General features: G+C 33.3%; 1 protein-coding gene across 1 annotated transcript; it reads left to right on the forward strand.

Annotated features, from left to right (window-relative positions):
• Nucleotides 1–886: 886 nt before the first annotated feature.
• LOC106458447 (110 kDa antigen-like) lies at nucleotides 887–1,584 on the forward strand (the record flags this gene model as incomplete). The annotated part of the gene is made up of 1 exon (XM_013917962.1): nucleotides 887–1,584. A coding segment is annotated over one exon (698 nt), but the record flags the coding sequence as incomplete, so codon positions are not given.
• Between the last annotated feature and the right edge of the window lie 14,178 nt (nucleotides 1,585–15,762).

Genomic DNA, 15,762 nt, shown 5'->3' on the forward strand with positions numbered 1-15,762 from the left:
GTTGATGTAAAAATGTTATCGCTGAAAGAAAATTCAGCAAAATTTGCCCCCCCCAGTGACGCAGCGGTATGTCTACGGACTTAAAACGCTAGAAACCCGTGGTGGTCAGAGCACAGATAGCCCATTGTGTAGCTTTGTGCATAACTACAAACAAACAAACAAAACCAAAATTTGAGAGAAGGAGCTAAATAGATCTCAAAATAGTATTCTAATATCAAATTTGTTCTCAGATTCGTACACAACGGTCGCGAAACAATATTACAGCCTGTCATTGCTCGGTGTGTAACATATTCATTCAAAAACATATTTCCGGAGATAGCTCATAAAAACTTATTAAGGACTTGACATTCCCAGAATTTTCTCAGAAGCAACAGTAGATATTATAGATTAGTAATATTAAGGCAATAAATATTTCTTTTTCAAAAAAAGCGAGAATAAAAACTAACGTCAATGTCGGGCTAAACGTGTATGTTTATTGTCAATGAGATGTGTTTTTATGAAGAAAAGGGTTACACGTAGGTTGATGTAAAATTTCTATTCCTGTTAACTTACATAAACTTGAGAAAAAGGACTTAATACCACTTTCGTGTCAAATTAGTTTTCAGAAGTAGTAGTTTCAGAAAATATCAATGCTCCCTATGGCATATCCAAAAAAGAACCCTGTCGTCCACATGTACGTACTTGTCCGTCGGTACTTAAGAAGTTGGCCAAAAAAGCAGGGAGCGGAAATCATCAAACAATCTACAATAATTTAATTTCAACAAATATACTCTTTCGACATGTGCCTGTTCTGCGTCCAAAAGATGCAGCACAAGTTAGAAATAAAGCTAAGTTTGATTGATCCATAGGGAGTTATACAATGTTTATGAATTGTATCAACAAATAGGAAATTATGTTTACCACTTCAAACTTCATCCGGAATTGTCTGAAGAGGTAAACAGACTTTGTAAGTTAGAAGATCCGGAATTCGTACTTTGTGTTGTTCTACCGGAATTGTCTGAAGAGGTAAACAGACTTTGTAAGTTAGAAGATCCGGAATTCGTACCATGTGTTTGTCTACCAGAATTTTTTGAAGAGGTAAACAGACTTTGTAAGTTAGAAGATCCGGAATTCGTACTTTGTGTTGTTTTACCGGAATTGTCTGAAGAGGTAAACAGACTTTGTAAGTTAGAAGTTCCGGAATTCGTACTTTGTGTTGTTCTACCGGAATTGTCTGAAGAGGTAAACAGACTTTGTAAGTTAGAAGGTCCGAAATTCGTACTTTGTGTTGTTCTACCGGAATTGTCTGAAGAGGTAAACAGACTTTGTAAGTTAGAAGATCCGAAATTCTTACCGTGTGTTGGTTTACCAGAATTGTTTGAAGAGGTAAACAGACTTTGTAAGTTAGAAGATCCGGAATTCGTACTTTGTGTTGTTCTACCGGAATTGTTTGAAGAGGTAAACAGACTTTGTAAGTTAGAAGATCCGAAATTCGTACTTTGTGTTGTTCTACCGGAATTGTCTGAAGAGGTAAACAGACTTTGTAAGTTAGAAGATCCGGAATTCGTACCTTGTGTTGGTCTACCAGAATTTTTGAAGATGTAAACAGACTTTGTAAGTTAGAAGATGCAGTTGTTTTGTCTTATGACACCTTTTTTCAATCCTGGAGATTTTGATTTATCTGCTTCGTAATTGAACCCGTCTTGCCAGTGACAATAATGGTGCACGAAAAAAAACTTGAAGGAAACCATAGAGAATTTATTAGGATTTTAACATTTCAGTGGCCGAAGTTAAAGACACATCCAACAATAATTATTACCGATCGCAAGATGGTTACAATCAATGCGTTGAAAAGGGAATGTCCATGTGAAATAAGAGCGTTTTGTTGGAATCACCTGTTATCAGATATCAAATACTGGGTATAAAAACATGACGGTAAATCGGGAGACATACAGGCGTTCTGTAAACGTGTAAAGTAAGTTTCAATGTGCAAGCCACAAGATGAGTACCATGATATGTGTGATCAGATTAAATTCAAATGGAGCCAAGCCTTTCTTCATCACAGAAATCCAGCCAGTCATACTTTCCTCCGCCAGCAGGTGGGTGCTCTGGAAGTTGTAAGTTTACAGGCATGATTCGGGGATTACCACAAATGGAAGCGAGAGCTTTAATGAGGTGATGAAGCGTGTGGTGGCATTCATCAACATGGAACGCATTTTGTATTACCTACTAAAGTTCTTGTTGCCTCGGAAATTTCAAGCTCAAATAAAAGTTTGTCGTATTAAAAGGCAGAGCATCCGAGACAACTTTTCTATATATGTTCAGCAACCCTGAAACAGTCGTGCAAGCTGTAATGGATGCCAAACAGCAACTTCGAACAGAGCAGCCCATCCCAACTGGCGAAAACAAGAGTCAATTAAATATGGCCAAAATGGTCATCCAAAACCAAAAAATTACATGCGTTGCAGAAAAAAACTGTTTTTTGATGCAAGGGTTTAATGGGGAATTTTTATTCTGTAATGTTCTTCCTAAAAGAGTCTCGTCCCTGTGACTCCAGGTGCACATGTTACCACATCGTGGCATGTCGACCTGCCATGCCACCTGGGGTAACGAACAAACGATGAATAAATTTCTCCAAGCTCAAAAAAACAAATGTCCCAAAACGAACTCTGGCCACAAGTCGCCCAGAATTGAATATCTAGATTTGGACATCATGAGGCTCCTGATTCCATGACAACAATGGTGGAGGAGGATGCCTGGAACATGGACGATATTTTTCCTCCATCAACTCCAGGTCCCAATAATCCACATTCTCCAGGGGAAACCATGTTTTCCAAACCCATAGATACGTCAATACGAATGAAAAGGCCACATCAACCAGCTTACAATGACTTTGTGAATGAAGAAAACCAAACTCCAGTTCCTTGGAACAGTTATATATTAAAGCTTCAAAATGTTTGTTTGTAATTAAGCACAAAGCTACACAATGGGCTATCTGTGCTCTGCTCACCACGGGTATCGAAACCCGGATTCTAGCGTTGTAAGTCCGCAGACATACCGCTGTGCCACTGGGGGGCGCTTCAAAATGTAAAGCAAGGTTCAGATGTTGTTTGGATCGTAGGTCTTTTTCAGGTCAATAGCACCGATTTGGCATCGCTTTTACCCAGTGGTTGACTAACAGAAGTCGTTATTTCGTGTGTGTATCAACAAACATGTGAAGATAGTACCGTTAGTTTTATTTTTGTAGATTCGCACACTGTTGATGCGTGGGAGAAGGGGGAACTAGGTATGTTGTAAAGTGGGCATTAGCACATCGCATATTTCAGAAAGACATCTGGTTATGCCTCGTCTTAGCACATGGTAATCACTGGATTCTTCTTGTTGTGGTTCGAAAGTTATGTCGGTTGACTGTTATCGACTCTTATGTGATGAAAATTAAAAATGCGACGTTTGTAAGTAACGAACAAGAAAGTAACTTTATATGTCTCCAACAAAATCGTTATTTTAGCCCGACTCTTCACGCTTGTTATTTTAACATAAATAGTTATTTGGATGAGTATAATCTACAGGTATATTATCTATTGTCCCTCCTGAGAAAAAAAATAAATTTTTCGTTTATCATAAATTTTAAGAGCAAGCAGATTTTGTGTGAACTCAACTTGTTATATAAACATGGCGAATGGAATGACGGGCTGCAATAAAGATTATTTCTTGACTATCGTGCACATTTCCAAAAACTTAATTGACATTGGCAATTCGTTTGTCTGAACACATTATAAAGGCTATCTGCGGCTACCTCCGACAATTCCGGGGGCCCAAAATCGACACAGGGGCAGTTATCGACCTAAATTGGCTGAAAATACTTGCACCACAACACGAAGAGTCCGTGGGTACACGAAAAAGGCATTCCGTTTGCCTGAACACATTTCAAAAGCTACTTCCGACTACGTCCGACACTTCGGGGGGCCCAAACTCGATCCAGGGGGAACTTGTCGACACAGACTGGTTTAAAAGACTTACATCACAACACGGAGAGTCTGTAGATACACGAAAAAGACATTTCATTTGTCTGGACACATTATTCTCCTGTAGGACAAAATAAGAAAAAGTAAATAAGCTTTAAGCATTAAACACAGAAATCAGTTCTCAACAAAACTCCAAAATTAGCAAATCAGATTTCAGCATTCTGGTATATTTAACCAAATTGCACTTAAGGATCCATGAATCAACTAGGAAAACGGCATTACTGCAGTGCCCGCTATTTATGCGCAGTGCAGCAGTTACATACCCTAATGAATGGTCACTTAATGTGTATTAAAATATCGTTGACACTTACCCATTCGAACAGCTGACTGTTCATACACAAAAACTGTTTGTCAAGAAGCATGTGCTATCTAATTTCCCTTTTTTACAGAGAAGAATAAGCATGTCCTGCACATTGTTTAGTTGTCACTGATGTATGACTGACTGATCCTGCACATTACCTAGTTGTTAGTAATGTATGATTTACTGATCCTGCACACTACCTAGTTGTTAGTAATGTATGATTTACTGATCCTGCACACTACCTAGTTGTTAGTAATGTATGATTTACTGATCTTGTACATTACCTAGTTGTTAGTAATGTATGATTTACTGATCTTGTACATTACCTAGTTGTTACTGATGTATGACTTACTGATCCTGCACATTACCTAGTTGTTACTAATTTATTATTTATTGATCCTGCACATTGCCAAGTTGTTAATAATGTATGGTTTACTGATTCTGCACACTACCTAGTTGCTAGTAATGTATGATTTACTGATCCTGCACATTACCTAGTTGTTACTGATGTATGACTTACTGATCCTGCACACTACCTAGTTGCTACTAATGTATTATTTATTGGTCCTGCACATTGCTTAGTTGTCACTGATGTATGATTTACTGAAAAGAAAACTAATAGGATATCAAGAAACATCCCCTGAAACTTTGACTGTTTCTTCCCCTACACACACCCGCACATATGAAGTTTCACTAAAGTCGAAACAAATCTTCCCTCTGATCGGGAGTAAATAAGACTCAACAAATTATGTTTAACGAGGAACTATTACGTAATATATGTTTACCCTTGTTTGAATTGTAACAAAATTTCTAATTAATTTTTATTTTGTTTTTAAAATGTTTTTAAATTATATAATGGATTCTATATCGATCGAAAAATATGTTTATATTTAAAATTTCAAACACACTTGTTTTATGTTTTTGTGTCACATCCTTAAATGATTTGAACTAAGTTATTGTCGGGAGTGGCCCAAACGTTTGAGTGTACAATCGTGAATCCGTGGTTTCATGATTCGCTAACCGTTGTCATAAAAACGCACCCTGCTTCTTGAAACCGTGAATATACCATAAATGCAACAGTCAAATCCGTTGCGCAGCTTTGTGCGAATTTCTGAAACAAACAAACAAACTGAAGCGGAGGTGTCTAATAGTCGGAAAATGACAAAGTTTGCCATTACTTTTAACAAAGTTTGCCATTACTTTTAGCTATATCTTTAACGGAGCCAAGATTAATCGAATCAAAGTTATCTCGAGAAAATAAAACAAAACAGAATTCGATTCTCATAAGTACTTATATTTTTGACTCAAGAGATTTTAATGCTTAAACTTAGCATGCATAAACATACGTAGTATTATTATATATTGTGGTATATTATGTCAACGAAAAGAGACAAAATCCATACATTTCACAGTTTTAGAGAGGAAAAAAACATAAGAACATTGAAGCAAATATTTTGAAATAAAGAGAAAACCAGTAGAAGAAGTCAACCATTATACATACAAATGCAACAATAAGTAGGTTTTTCTGTTTTATTTCTTTCTATTATTCGATCGTTTAGATATGATTTAGCATATTCTACCATAAATACGGCGTATATATTAGTTGGATATATAAGCACGTGTTCTTGTTTGTTTTCCAATGGAAAGTAAATATTAAATTGTTCGAACGACAATGAAATTGTAACATTAAAAATGGTGACTAAAAGTACGGGTACAAAACGACATAATAAACAACTTATTGTTTCATTCAATAATACCATAAAACTTCAGTTATTTAAATTGTTAATAATTCTATCCAAAATGAAAATGGTTTCTTTTACGACTTAGAATTGTAATATCTTGATTAGAAAGACAGCGAGTCTTTGCTGACTAAGTTTCATTTCTTAGGAAACGTAAGGAGCTGAGAAAATTGGAAAGAGAAGTGTATGCACATTTAACACACTGTATTAGATATTAGGTAGTTTATGCACATTTAACACACTGTATTAGATATTAGGTGATAATTTATTTTTGATTCATTAACATATATTTGAATTCAATTTTAAAACTCCTTTTGAATTATTAGCAAATATTTAAGCTCAGTTTTCAAAACGAAACAAAAATGTAATGAAACTTAACATAGAACACAATATTTATATTTGGAAATAGTGAGATAGACCTTGAAAATCAATACGTGACTCTCTCGAACAAGTCACAGCAGACTGAAGTCTCCACGAAGGCTGTTTTTGAATAGTGTCTCAATACATTGTTAAGGAAATTTTGTAAACCTGAAGATTGATGACTCAACTACATCCGACCATATGAACTATATAAATTCAATGCTGAACATCTTATTGAGGAAAATGGAGTTTTCTGTGCTGATTGTAAAAAGATTTTAAAGTTATTGCCCAACGTTGTCAATTCAAAAATGTTGAATCCTATTTACTTTTGTATAAAAATATTTTATTGCAGATTCAAAGTTTATCCTAAAGGTTTATTTTATTTTACAAAGCGGAAACAAACTTTATATTTCGAGATCTGAAAATCTTTTCTTATATCACTAACTTATTTAGGAGATTTTGCTAATTTATTTAGGTTAAAAAAGCACAGTTAATATAATCCATTGTTCATTACGGTTAAGTAATTCCAACTTCAGTGAAGTTCAAATAAAAGCTCAGAACTTCAACAACAAATTTAGATAGCTTTGGAATAAACTATAAATTTGGGAGAAGATCGTATGAGTTGCAAAGCGTTTTTTTGGGGGGGGGGCTTTTTAAGTTCAACGAACTAAAAGGCAATGAGCTGCAATTTGTAGAAGGCTATAATAACCAATAGTTCATCCTAAACTTTCAGCTCTCAAACACAAAATATATGAAAAGGTTTTGATGTATTAAATATTTATTTTAGTCTTTTGTTTTTGACAAAGCAGTTCTTTGTGTAAGGTGTGGTATGCAGACATATCATGTGTTTCATACTCCTTATTTGACATCTAAACTTTTCCAAAATCTCGGTGCATATTTAGTACGTATTCTTAATATAGATTATCCGTCAAGGAAGTCACTAAGTTTTTTCGCCATAACTACTCAGGGAAGTAGGTCAATCAACAATGGTTTCGCGTGTTCTTTCTCGTGGGCAAGATTGCTGTAACGTCAAACACACTTTATAGAAATCGACAGTAATATTTTCCACTGGTAGGTCAGGTGATGACACAGGGATTGAAAATGTCTTGTTGGCACTGGATATAGTAGCTATAGTGTGGTTAACATATTGTTGTACATTCTTCTTACTTCCACTCAGAAGCTCTTAGAATTACATATAGATATATACAATTAGAGATACAATAAAACTATAACAATTAACAACAATTTTGATAAAGTTAATAGCTTATCTTAACACCACATCTCTCTCTCTCTTCACTAAAAGTGCTACACTTTACATTTACCCTTGACATTTGCAGTTGTCTGGTAATGTAATGGAATAAAGATTCTTTTACCATATGCAATTTTGTCCAGTTTATTCTTTCGCGCCAAACTCAGCCGAGATCAGAGAAAATTGAATTTCTCCTCCGCAGTACATTTTCCTGCGAGCCTTCAGTTATCCCACAGTTCCTACTCAATAGCTCTAAGGCACGAGCCTTCAGATATCCCACAGTTCCTACTCAATAGCTCTACGGCAAATCATTGAGACTGAAAATACCATAAAGCAATTTATTTTTCTCAGAAGAATCCAGTCGAATTCCAAACAGCGTATTATAGTAACGATGTTTTTATCGTATGTGAAATCTTAAGGTCACAAGCAATAATTCAACGAACATAACTAGAAACGTAGAACATCGCTTTAAGACCTTCTCGAAATTACTCCCTAGATTAAATGATTTTATTTAACTTCTATTCTTAAATAACATATAGAATATTTTCTTATTTGTCACTAGAAAATAAAATATGTTTTAAAAATGCGACGGTCTCTTTTATCAAAGAATCTAAAAAAGCACAATTGTTTTAACGTAAAGGTTCTTGTTTAATAATAATAAGCTGAAAATGTTATGCCCCAATTCATTATGATTTCAAGGTCAAGTAACGTTTATAAATTTTATTTAGTTTTTTTTTGTGCTCGTATATTGTGCACGTAATATAATATGTAAAGTTCAAATTGAATATGTTAACTGTAAGGTTTGCCCACGCGATGTTTTCTTATTCTAAATTCAATTAGCTAAAATAACATTGCTCTTGATAATTCATGAAGCCTACTTTTGTTTCTATCGTCACGTGGTCATAAGTGAAAGCTTTTAGTCCCATCAATCCCCGCTCTGTTTTCTGGTGTTTGCTTGTTAAACATCCTTAGTTTGTTTATGCGTGTAACTGATACCTATTGTGGGGCTCATGGTCTAAAGGCACCCCCACTGCTTCTTTGCATTACCTTTAAAGGGTTAACTAAAGCGACAGTCCCTATATATATTTTAAAGTATCTTAACACACAAATAGAAAATTAATGCATGCTATAATTTCATTCAATAAAAGAGTTAACTTCTGCATATTTCTTGTTTTTATTTGACGATTAATGCGTCATTCTTGTATTTAAATAATTGTAAACAACCAAGTAATAATGTAAATTAGGCTAAAGTTTTTATATTAATCCACATACATTTGAAATTCTCTGTTATTCATTATACTTCTATAAATCTAAAACTAAACAAAATATTCTTGAAACCTTAAAACTAGAGTGAACTATACTAGTTGAGGACAAAACGATCTTACTTCCCCGATTGGTCCAGAATACAAAGTTTTTCTTTTTAATCATTATGTTTATAATTATCTATTCGATAAAAAGAACTGGAAAAAATATTTTCGTTAGATTTTCTAGATGACCAATTTTCCAAGTTTCTTTGTCTGTTATAGTTTTTACTCTCTCCCAGAGAATATTCACTTGGTTGAATATTCACTTGGTTGAATTCACTTGGTTATGCCTTTCTGAGTTTACTTTATTCATATCATCTCCTTAGTAACTTATACATTACCATCAACTGCATAATTTTCTCTTTTTATTTAATCTATGTAGAATTATCATTTGAAAAGATATTGTATACATAGCAAACAACGTGGTTCATTTATTCCAGTCTTGTATACATAGCAAACAACGTGGTTCATTTATTCCAGTCTTTGAACTACAGAGATATTTCCATTTTAATTATATGCAGTTATTTTTTTCCATAGTGTTCTAAGAGAACAACTCATTATATATCTCTTTTCTAAATTTATTTTATTAACTAGTTTTACTGGAAGTTTTTTAGATAACTTACAATAATTATTTTCAGGCCTTTCTCCCTCAAACTTTCCTCATCAATATTATGTAACCACGCATTTTAACAGGTTAATAAGCCTGTATTTGTGGATTATTGTGTTTCCTCAAAACCATTCTCTCAATAGAAACAGATGTAAAACCCTTGCTATTTGATAGAAATAACGGAACTAAGCTATGAACAGAGAAAATACAGCACAATTTGAAATGTTGCAACCGATTTCACAATATCGTAGATAAAATTTCAAAATATAAGCAAATAATTGAACTAAATATTTCTAATTCAGGAAAAACTAAAACGGCGTTAATAAGGTGTTATCTAATGTTTTAACAAAGAATGAAACATTTATTGAAATATATAATTCGTGTTTAACAATCTTAGAGTATATATATATATATATGTGTGTGCACTGAAATTTTATCATGTTAAGTCTGGTTGGAAAAAGTACCATAAACAGAGACTTAGATATAGTTTTTTTTATTACAGTTTAACGAGGTCATGAAATCCACTCTGTTTTCATTCAGAGCAGAAATTTCGATGTTTCGTAGAATAACAGAAGGGCTTTATATCCTACGACATCTCCACATGTGTGCATATATGTGATTTATAGATATTAACCCTATCACCCTCTCCTGCTTCCAATATACAAGAACACAGCAACATATAATAAGTAGTTTGAGTCGTTCTGAAACCAATATAACCTTCCCTGTGTCTTCCAACATTGAAAGTATGGTTTCAGTTTCTTTTTCCGGAGTTATTCATCTCCATATAAACATTCGTCAGTGTCAATGGCTAATAACTTAATTATATTCCATATTACCACCATTTAGACAAACTGCATAAATCAAGTTTCCAAGTACGAGTTACCTGCAGGTCAATGTTTATTGCTACTTATAAGTATAGATATAACACACATTCGAATACAGGCGCACATCAAAGGTACTTACAAGTACGAATGCAATGTATTTATCTACAAGTAGCTTTATTGGTAGAATATTCATATATTATTGCTCAAGTCTAAATTTGATTATTTTTTTTTGCATTTAATTCTTATAGATAATGTTGATTCAGAAATTGACTTGTACATTGAGAAAATATTCCACTGAGTGAAGATTACAATTTAAAATAATTCTATCGTGTAACCTTAAGAAACTAAAGTGTTCACAGATATTTATTATGAGGGCCAGGCGTGACCAAGTATTTAGCTTGCCCGAACTATGAAGTCGAGATTCATGGTTCGCGTTTCTTGCTAAAAAAAATGCGCTCCGCAATTTGGGGCTTTGGATGCGTTATAACATTAACGATCAAATAAGAATAACCCAAGAGTTAGCGGCCGTTTTTAACCAACTAACTGCCTTCTCTCTGTCCCGTGAGCTCTAAAGTAGGGACGGACATACGCAAATAGCCCTTTCCCCCCAATTGTGTGCGGAAACTTTGAAACGATAAAAAGTTCCTTTGTACTATTTGATTGAGCTACCTGTGCTGTGCCCACCACGAATATCGAAACTCGTGGTAAATTCTTGTAAAGAACTTGCTCTAAAAAATATTTCGATTGTTTTTTTAAAGCACAAAAATGTATATGTTCTCTAAAAATTGATTTCATAAATATGATGCAATGAATGCACATTTTGATTTTGTGGACGAAAACATCATGTTGCAGCTACATACTGGTTCTATTTAGATAACTAATGGATAGATAGATGCGTAGATAATTTACAATTCAAATGTTTGTAACTAAAAGTAGCAATTACCTTTATATTCATCAAAATAAAAAAGGAACCTTGCACGTGCAGTTCACAGTACTGAACTTGCTTTTTCAGCAGTTTTTTTCTGAAGATATTGACGACTGAGTAGATGCTACCGTGTATCACACTGAAGATAACAATATATGTATTGTTTTGTTTGTAGAAATGATGTGTTTTGAGCATCCTTCGTTTCTGATTTCCAGCTTAAGAATCACATGTGTTATAGATACGACGAAGAATATATCGTCCAAAGCAGTTATACATTTAATTCTGGATTTCATTTTGCTATGCCTACTCGTGACATTTAAGCTCAGAAAATCAACATCATCAAATATTACGTGTATTTTTCCAAGTCTTCTTTCTTATATCAACTTACCTGTAATAATAATAACTATGAACTTCTAATTAGTAAATAATGAAAATAATCAACAAATTAGTACAAAAGTTTGAGGTTTTACCTACTCACTAAAAGTAGTCAAAGCAGAAAAAGTTTTAGTTTGAGCCGAAACTTAAAATCATAACATTTCAATATTCTAACAATGAAAATGTTCGTTTTCGAAAATTCACAAAAAAACTTATCAAGGACTAGCTAGCCGTCCTTAATATTGAACTTAAAGACATAAGGAAAAGCAGCTAGCTAACAGCGCCCACCACTAATTATTGGGATGACTGCTCTTGCCCAGTAGTGGGACTTGGTCGTCCCCCGTTATAGCGTATGCACTGCAACAAAGTGTGCAGCACGATTTATTTTTGAGGAGAAGGTCATAATGGGAAGCGAACACGGGACCCACAGATTCAAAGCTAACCACTGCACTACACTCGACCTACTCCGAATAAACAGAAAAAATTCTGTACCAAAGTTTGATGATTCTGAATTTTATCCTCACCACCTCTCGCTTACGTTCATAAATTTTATTTATAAGTAAAGTGAAATTGATCGAGAAGCTATTTTTAACAGATGCTTGTAGGCTGGTGATGTAACACCAGTAATGTTGTTGAATGTCTTGGGAAAAAGGAAGTGAATAGAAAAAAAAAACAAATCCTTTGACCAATAGGTCCATGGCAAAAATAAATCCCGTGGTCATCAGCTCCATGACAAAAATATATTCCATGATTATTAGGTCTATGGAAAACATATATTCCATGACCATTAGGTCTATGGCAAAAACAAATTCTGTGGCTAATAGGTCCATGGAAAAAAACAAATCCTGTGGTCATTGGCTCCATTGCAAAAATATAATCCATGACCATTAGGTCCACGGCAAAAACCAATCCTGTGGCCATTAGATCAATTTATATCTCTCCAGGACTTCTAATGTTCAGTTGTTAATATGAATATAGGTTTACTGTTCAAGACTGAAATTTGCTGAAATAATATGGACACGTCCAGGCTGCCTACATTTTAATATAATATAACATTTACATTCCTATCAACGTATCGAAAACACAGATCAAAGGCTTCTCAGTAATATATATATATATATTTAATCATTAGCTTATAAAGTGGGATGTGATACACTGTTGCCCTGAAGTTATCAAGAACTATCTTCCAGTAGAGAAGCTGGAGATGTTATGAAAACATTACATTATAAGTATAGGATGTGATATAATGTTGCCCTTAAGTGATCAAGAACTATCTTCCAGTAGAGAAGTTGGAGATGTTATGAAAACATTACATTATAAGTATAGGATGTGATATAATGTTGCCCTGAAGTTATCAAGAATTATCCTCCAGTAGAGAAGCTGGAGATGTTATGAAAACATTACATTATAAGTATAGGATGTGATATAATGTTGCCCTTAAGTGATCAAGAACTATCCTCCAGTAGAGAAGCTGAAGATGTTATGAGAACATTACATTTTAAGTATAGGAGTTGAGTAAGATAAATATTTCAAATTGTATATTAAAAATCAAATGACAAAAAATAGCGGATGTTTTTGCTTGTGGTTAAGCTCAAAGCCACACAGTCGGATATCTGTGGCCACGGGTATCGAAACATTGTTTCTAGCATTATAAGTGCACAGACTTACCGCTGTACTACTAGGGGCACATTAAAAATAGGAACAAAGTTAGTGCCATCATTTCATATCGTTTCTGTCAATATATTTAACTAGAATCATTTAAACATTGTCTATTGTATCAACTGTATTTAAAGATAACCCATAATGAAAATTCCGTTTTGCTATTCTATATGCCACAAAACCATATATCACAAAAACCATCTATATAATACATGCAAATAAATCTTAGGCTTGGTGATATGTATTCGATTAGGAGATTAAATTGATAATTCAATTTAAAATGCAATAGTTAGAATAATGATTATCTGTACTAGCAGAAATACCCCCCTTCCTTCGGGCAGGTATTACTGCTAGTTGCTGTGGAAGCCTATAGAGCCTGCGGCGTTTTCTGGAATTGTCTGACATTTCTACAACAATGTTCTAATACTTGACATTCATTAATGGTCATCATCTATGAGAAAAAAGTTTTTATGGAAATTTTAGTTTAATAATGAGCTATCATCACGGCATTACATCACAGAATATATCTTATTGAAGTATTTCTTTGTAGACGCAATTATCAATGAAAGTTCCTTGCTTTTCTGTTGCAATACCCATGAGATTTTCACCAAAGAAAAGCAAATAATTATTTTTAAGTTTGTTTTTTGAAACTTAATCGTTTTTTGTAATTTTTATAATTGAATCTGAAACATATAATTTTTGTGGGAATTTAAATTACTTTATTTATTGTTCAGCTATACAAATACTGCCTAGTTATAAGAATATTACCCAGTTATAATTGGTGATGATCGATGCGGGAGTTTTGGACTTATACATGACAAGCTCCATTATAATAGATCACTTCTTTCCCTTCTATGAGCACATGAATATTACCTCAACAACACTGCCACGGCACATATATGGGACTCAGTACGTAATCTTTATATAATATTGAAAAAGTGCTTTATTAAATCAATTTTCTGAGAGACAGGAACGCAATAAAATCAATAATATTATAGATAATCAGAAAATTATAAATAGTGCGTATTTATTTGGAAGTTTGGGAAATTAATACACGAATAATTATTCTATCTAATTCTTCTTACAATCTGATAAGATAATTATCTGTGAAATATTTCTAGCAATTGTCTATAAAGTAATAAAAAATATATAAGTAATTATATAACATCACATGTGTTTCTGGGTCTATTTATATATTAATATAAAAAGAGAAAGTTGTTTTTCTAAAAAGGTTGCGATTTCGTTTTTTTTATATACTTTTATTTGTTTAAGGACTATCTTACTGGTACGACAATACCTCTGAATGATGAGTAAAATTCATTCAATTAATATAAATTAATTAGTAACAAACCATTTGATGTTAAAATTAATGTTAACAAAAATCATAAACCAAATTTATAATAATTTAAAGAATATTGAAAGAAACTAAGATTCAGTAATTTAATCTAGTCCACACGAAAACAATTGTTACTCCAGCAATTGATGATATAAATATAATCTCGACCACTACTAAGTCTGTCGTGTCCTGTCCAGTCCTGGTGTTGAGCGAAAGGCCTTGTTTACAGTGTGATTATCATCTTTACTTCTGCTCATTACTTATTTAATTACTAACCAAGTACACGCACACACAAAAGGATTTGTTACTTTATTATTTCGAATTGAGCTTAAACGAAAAAATATTACTTTAAACAAAAATAGTTATTTTTAAATTGAAATCAATTTATTTTCACCCGATGACTTATAGATCAGTTTAATTATCTATAACGGCAAAATCTGGGCTTCGATTCACACGTTAGCCACGACACAGTAAGCGTTATGTATAGCCTTTTGCTTAGCAACAAACAAACAAATATAAAATCAGTTTTGGATTTAAATTCAAATATTACCAGAAACCTTTACTCTTAGTGAAACAATATATGCTAAAAAAATCCACAGTGTGATAAAAACTTACCACAGATTTGTTTCCTTTTTTATGTTAAGAGACTAAACGTACGATGTGGAGCATTTGGACATAAGACTGAACTTATTATATAAATAAGATGCTAAGAGTATTTAGTAACCACTTTTTTTATTCCAAGATCAAAATTAAAAACCCTACCTATATATATAAAAGTAATGTGTACGTTATAAGACGTCAGCATAGTTAAACAAACACATCTCTAAGATGTTAACTAAAGGTGTGGCGATACAGCGATACGATACGATATTGTATCGATACATCGTCCGATACGATATGATTTATGTATCTTCATCAAATATGACAATCTTTCAGTAAACATTACAAGTCTTTAGTACAGAAAAAATCAGAATTTCTAATAAAGTATGTTTGATAAAAAATTAATGATTCAATGAAGGAAGATGACTATTGAGTACTACATGTTGTCTTCATTTCTTTTATCAAAAACATCACTTGCA

The sequence above is a fragment of the Limulus polyphemus genome, unplaced genomic scaffold, assembly GCF_000517525.1.
Source record: "Limulus polyphemus unplaced genomic scaffold, Limulus_polyphemus-2.1.2 Scaffold465, whole genome shotgun sequence".
Lineage (NCBI taxonomy): Eukaryota > Metazoa > Arthropoda > Merostomata > Xiphosura > Limulidae > Limulus > Limulus polyphemus.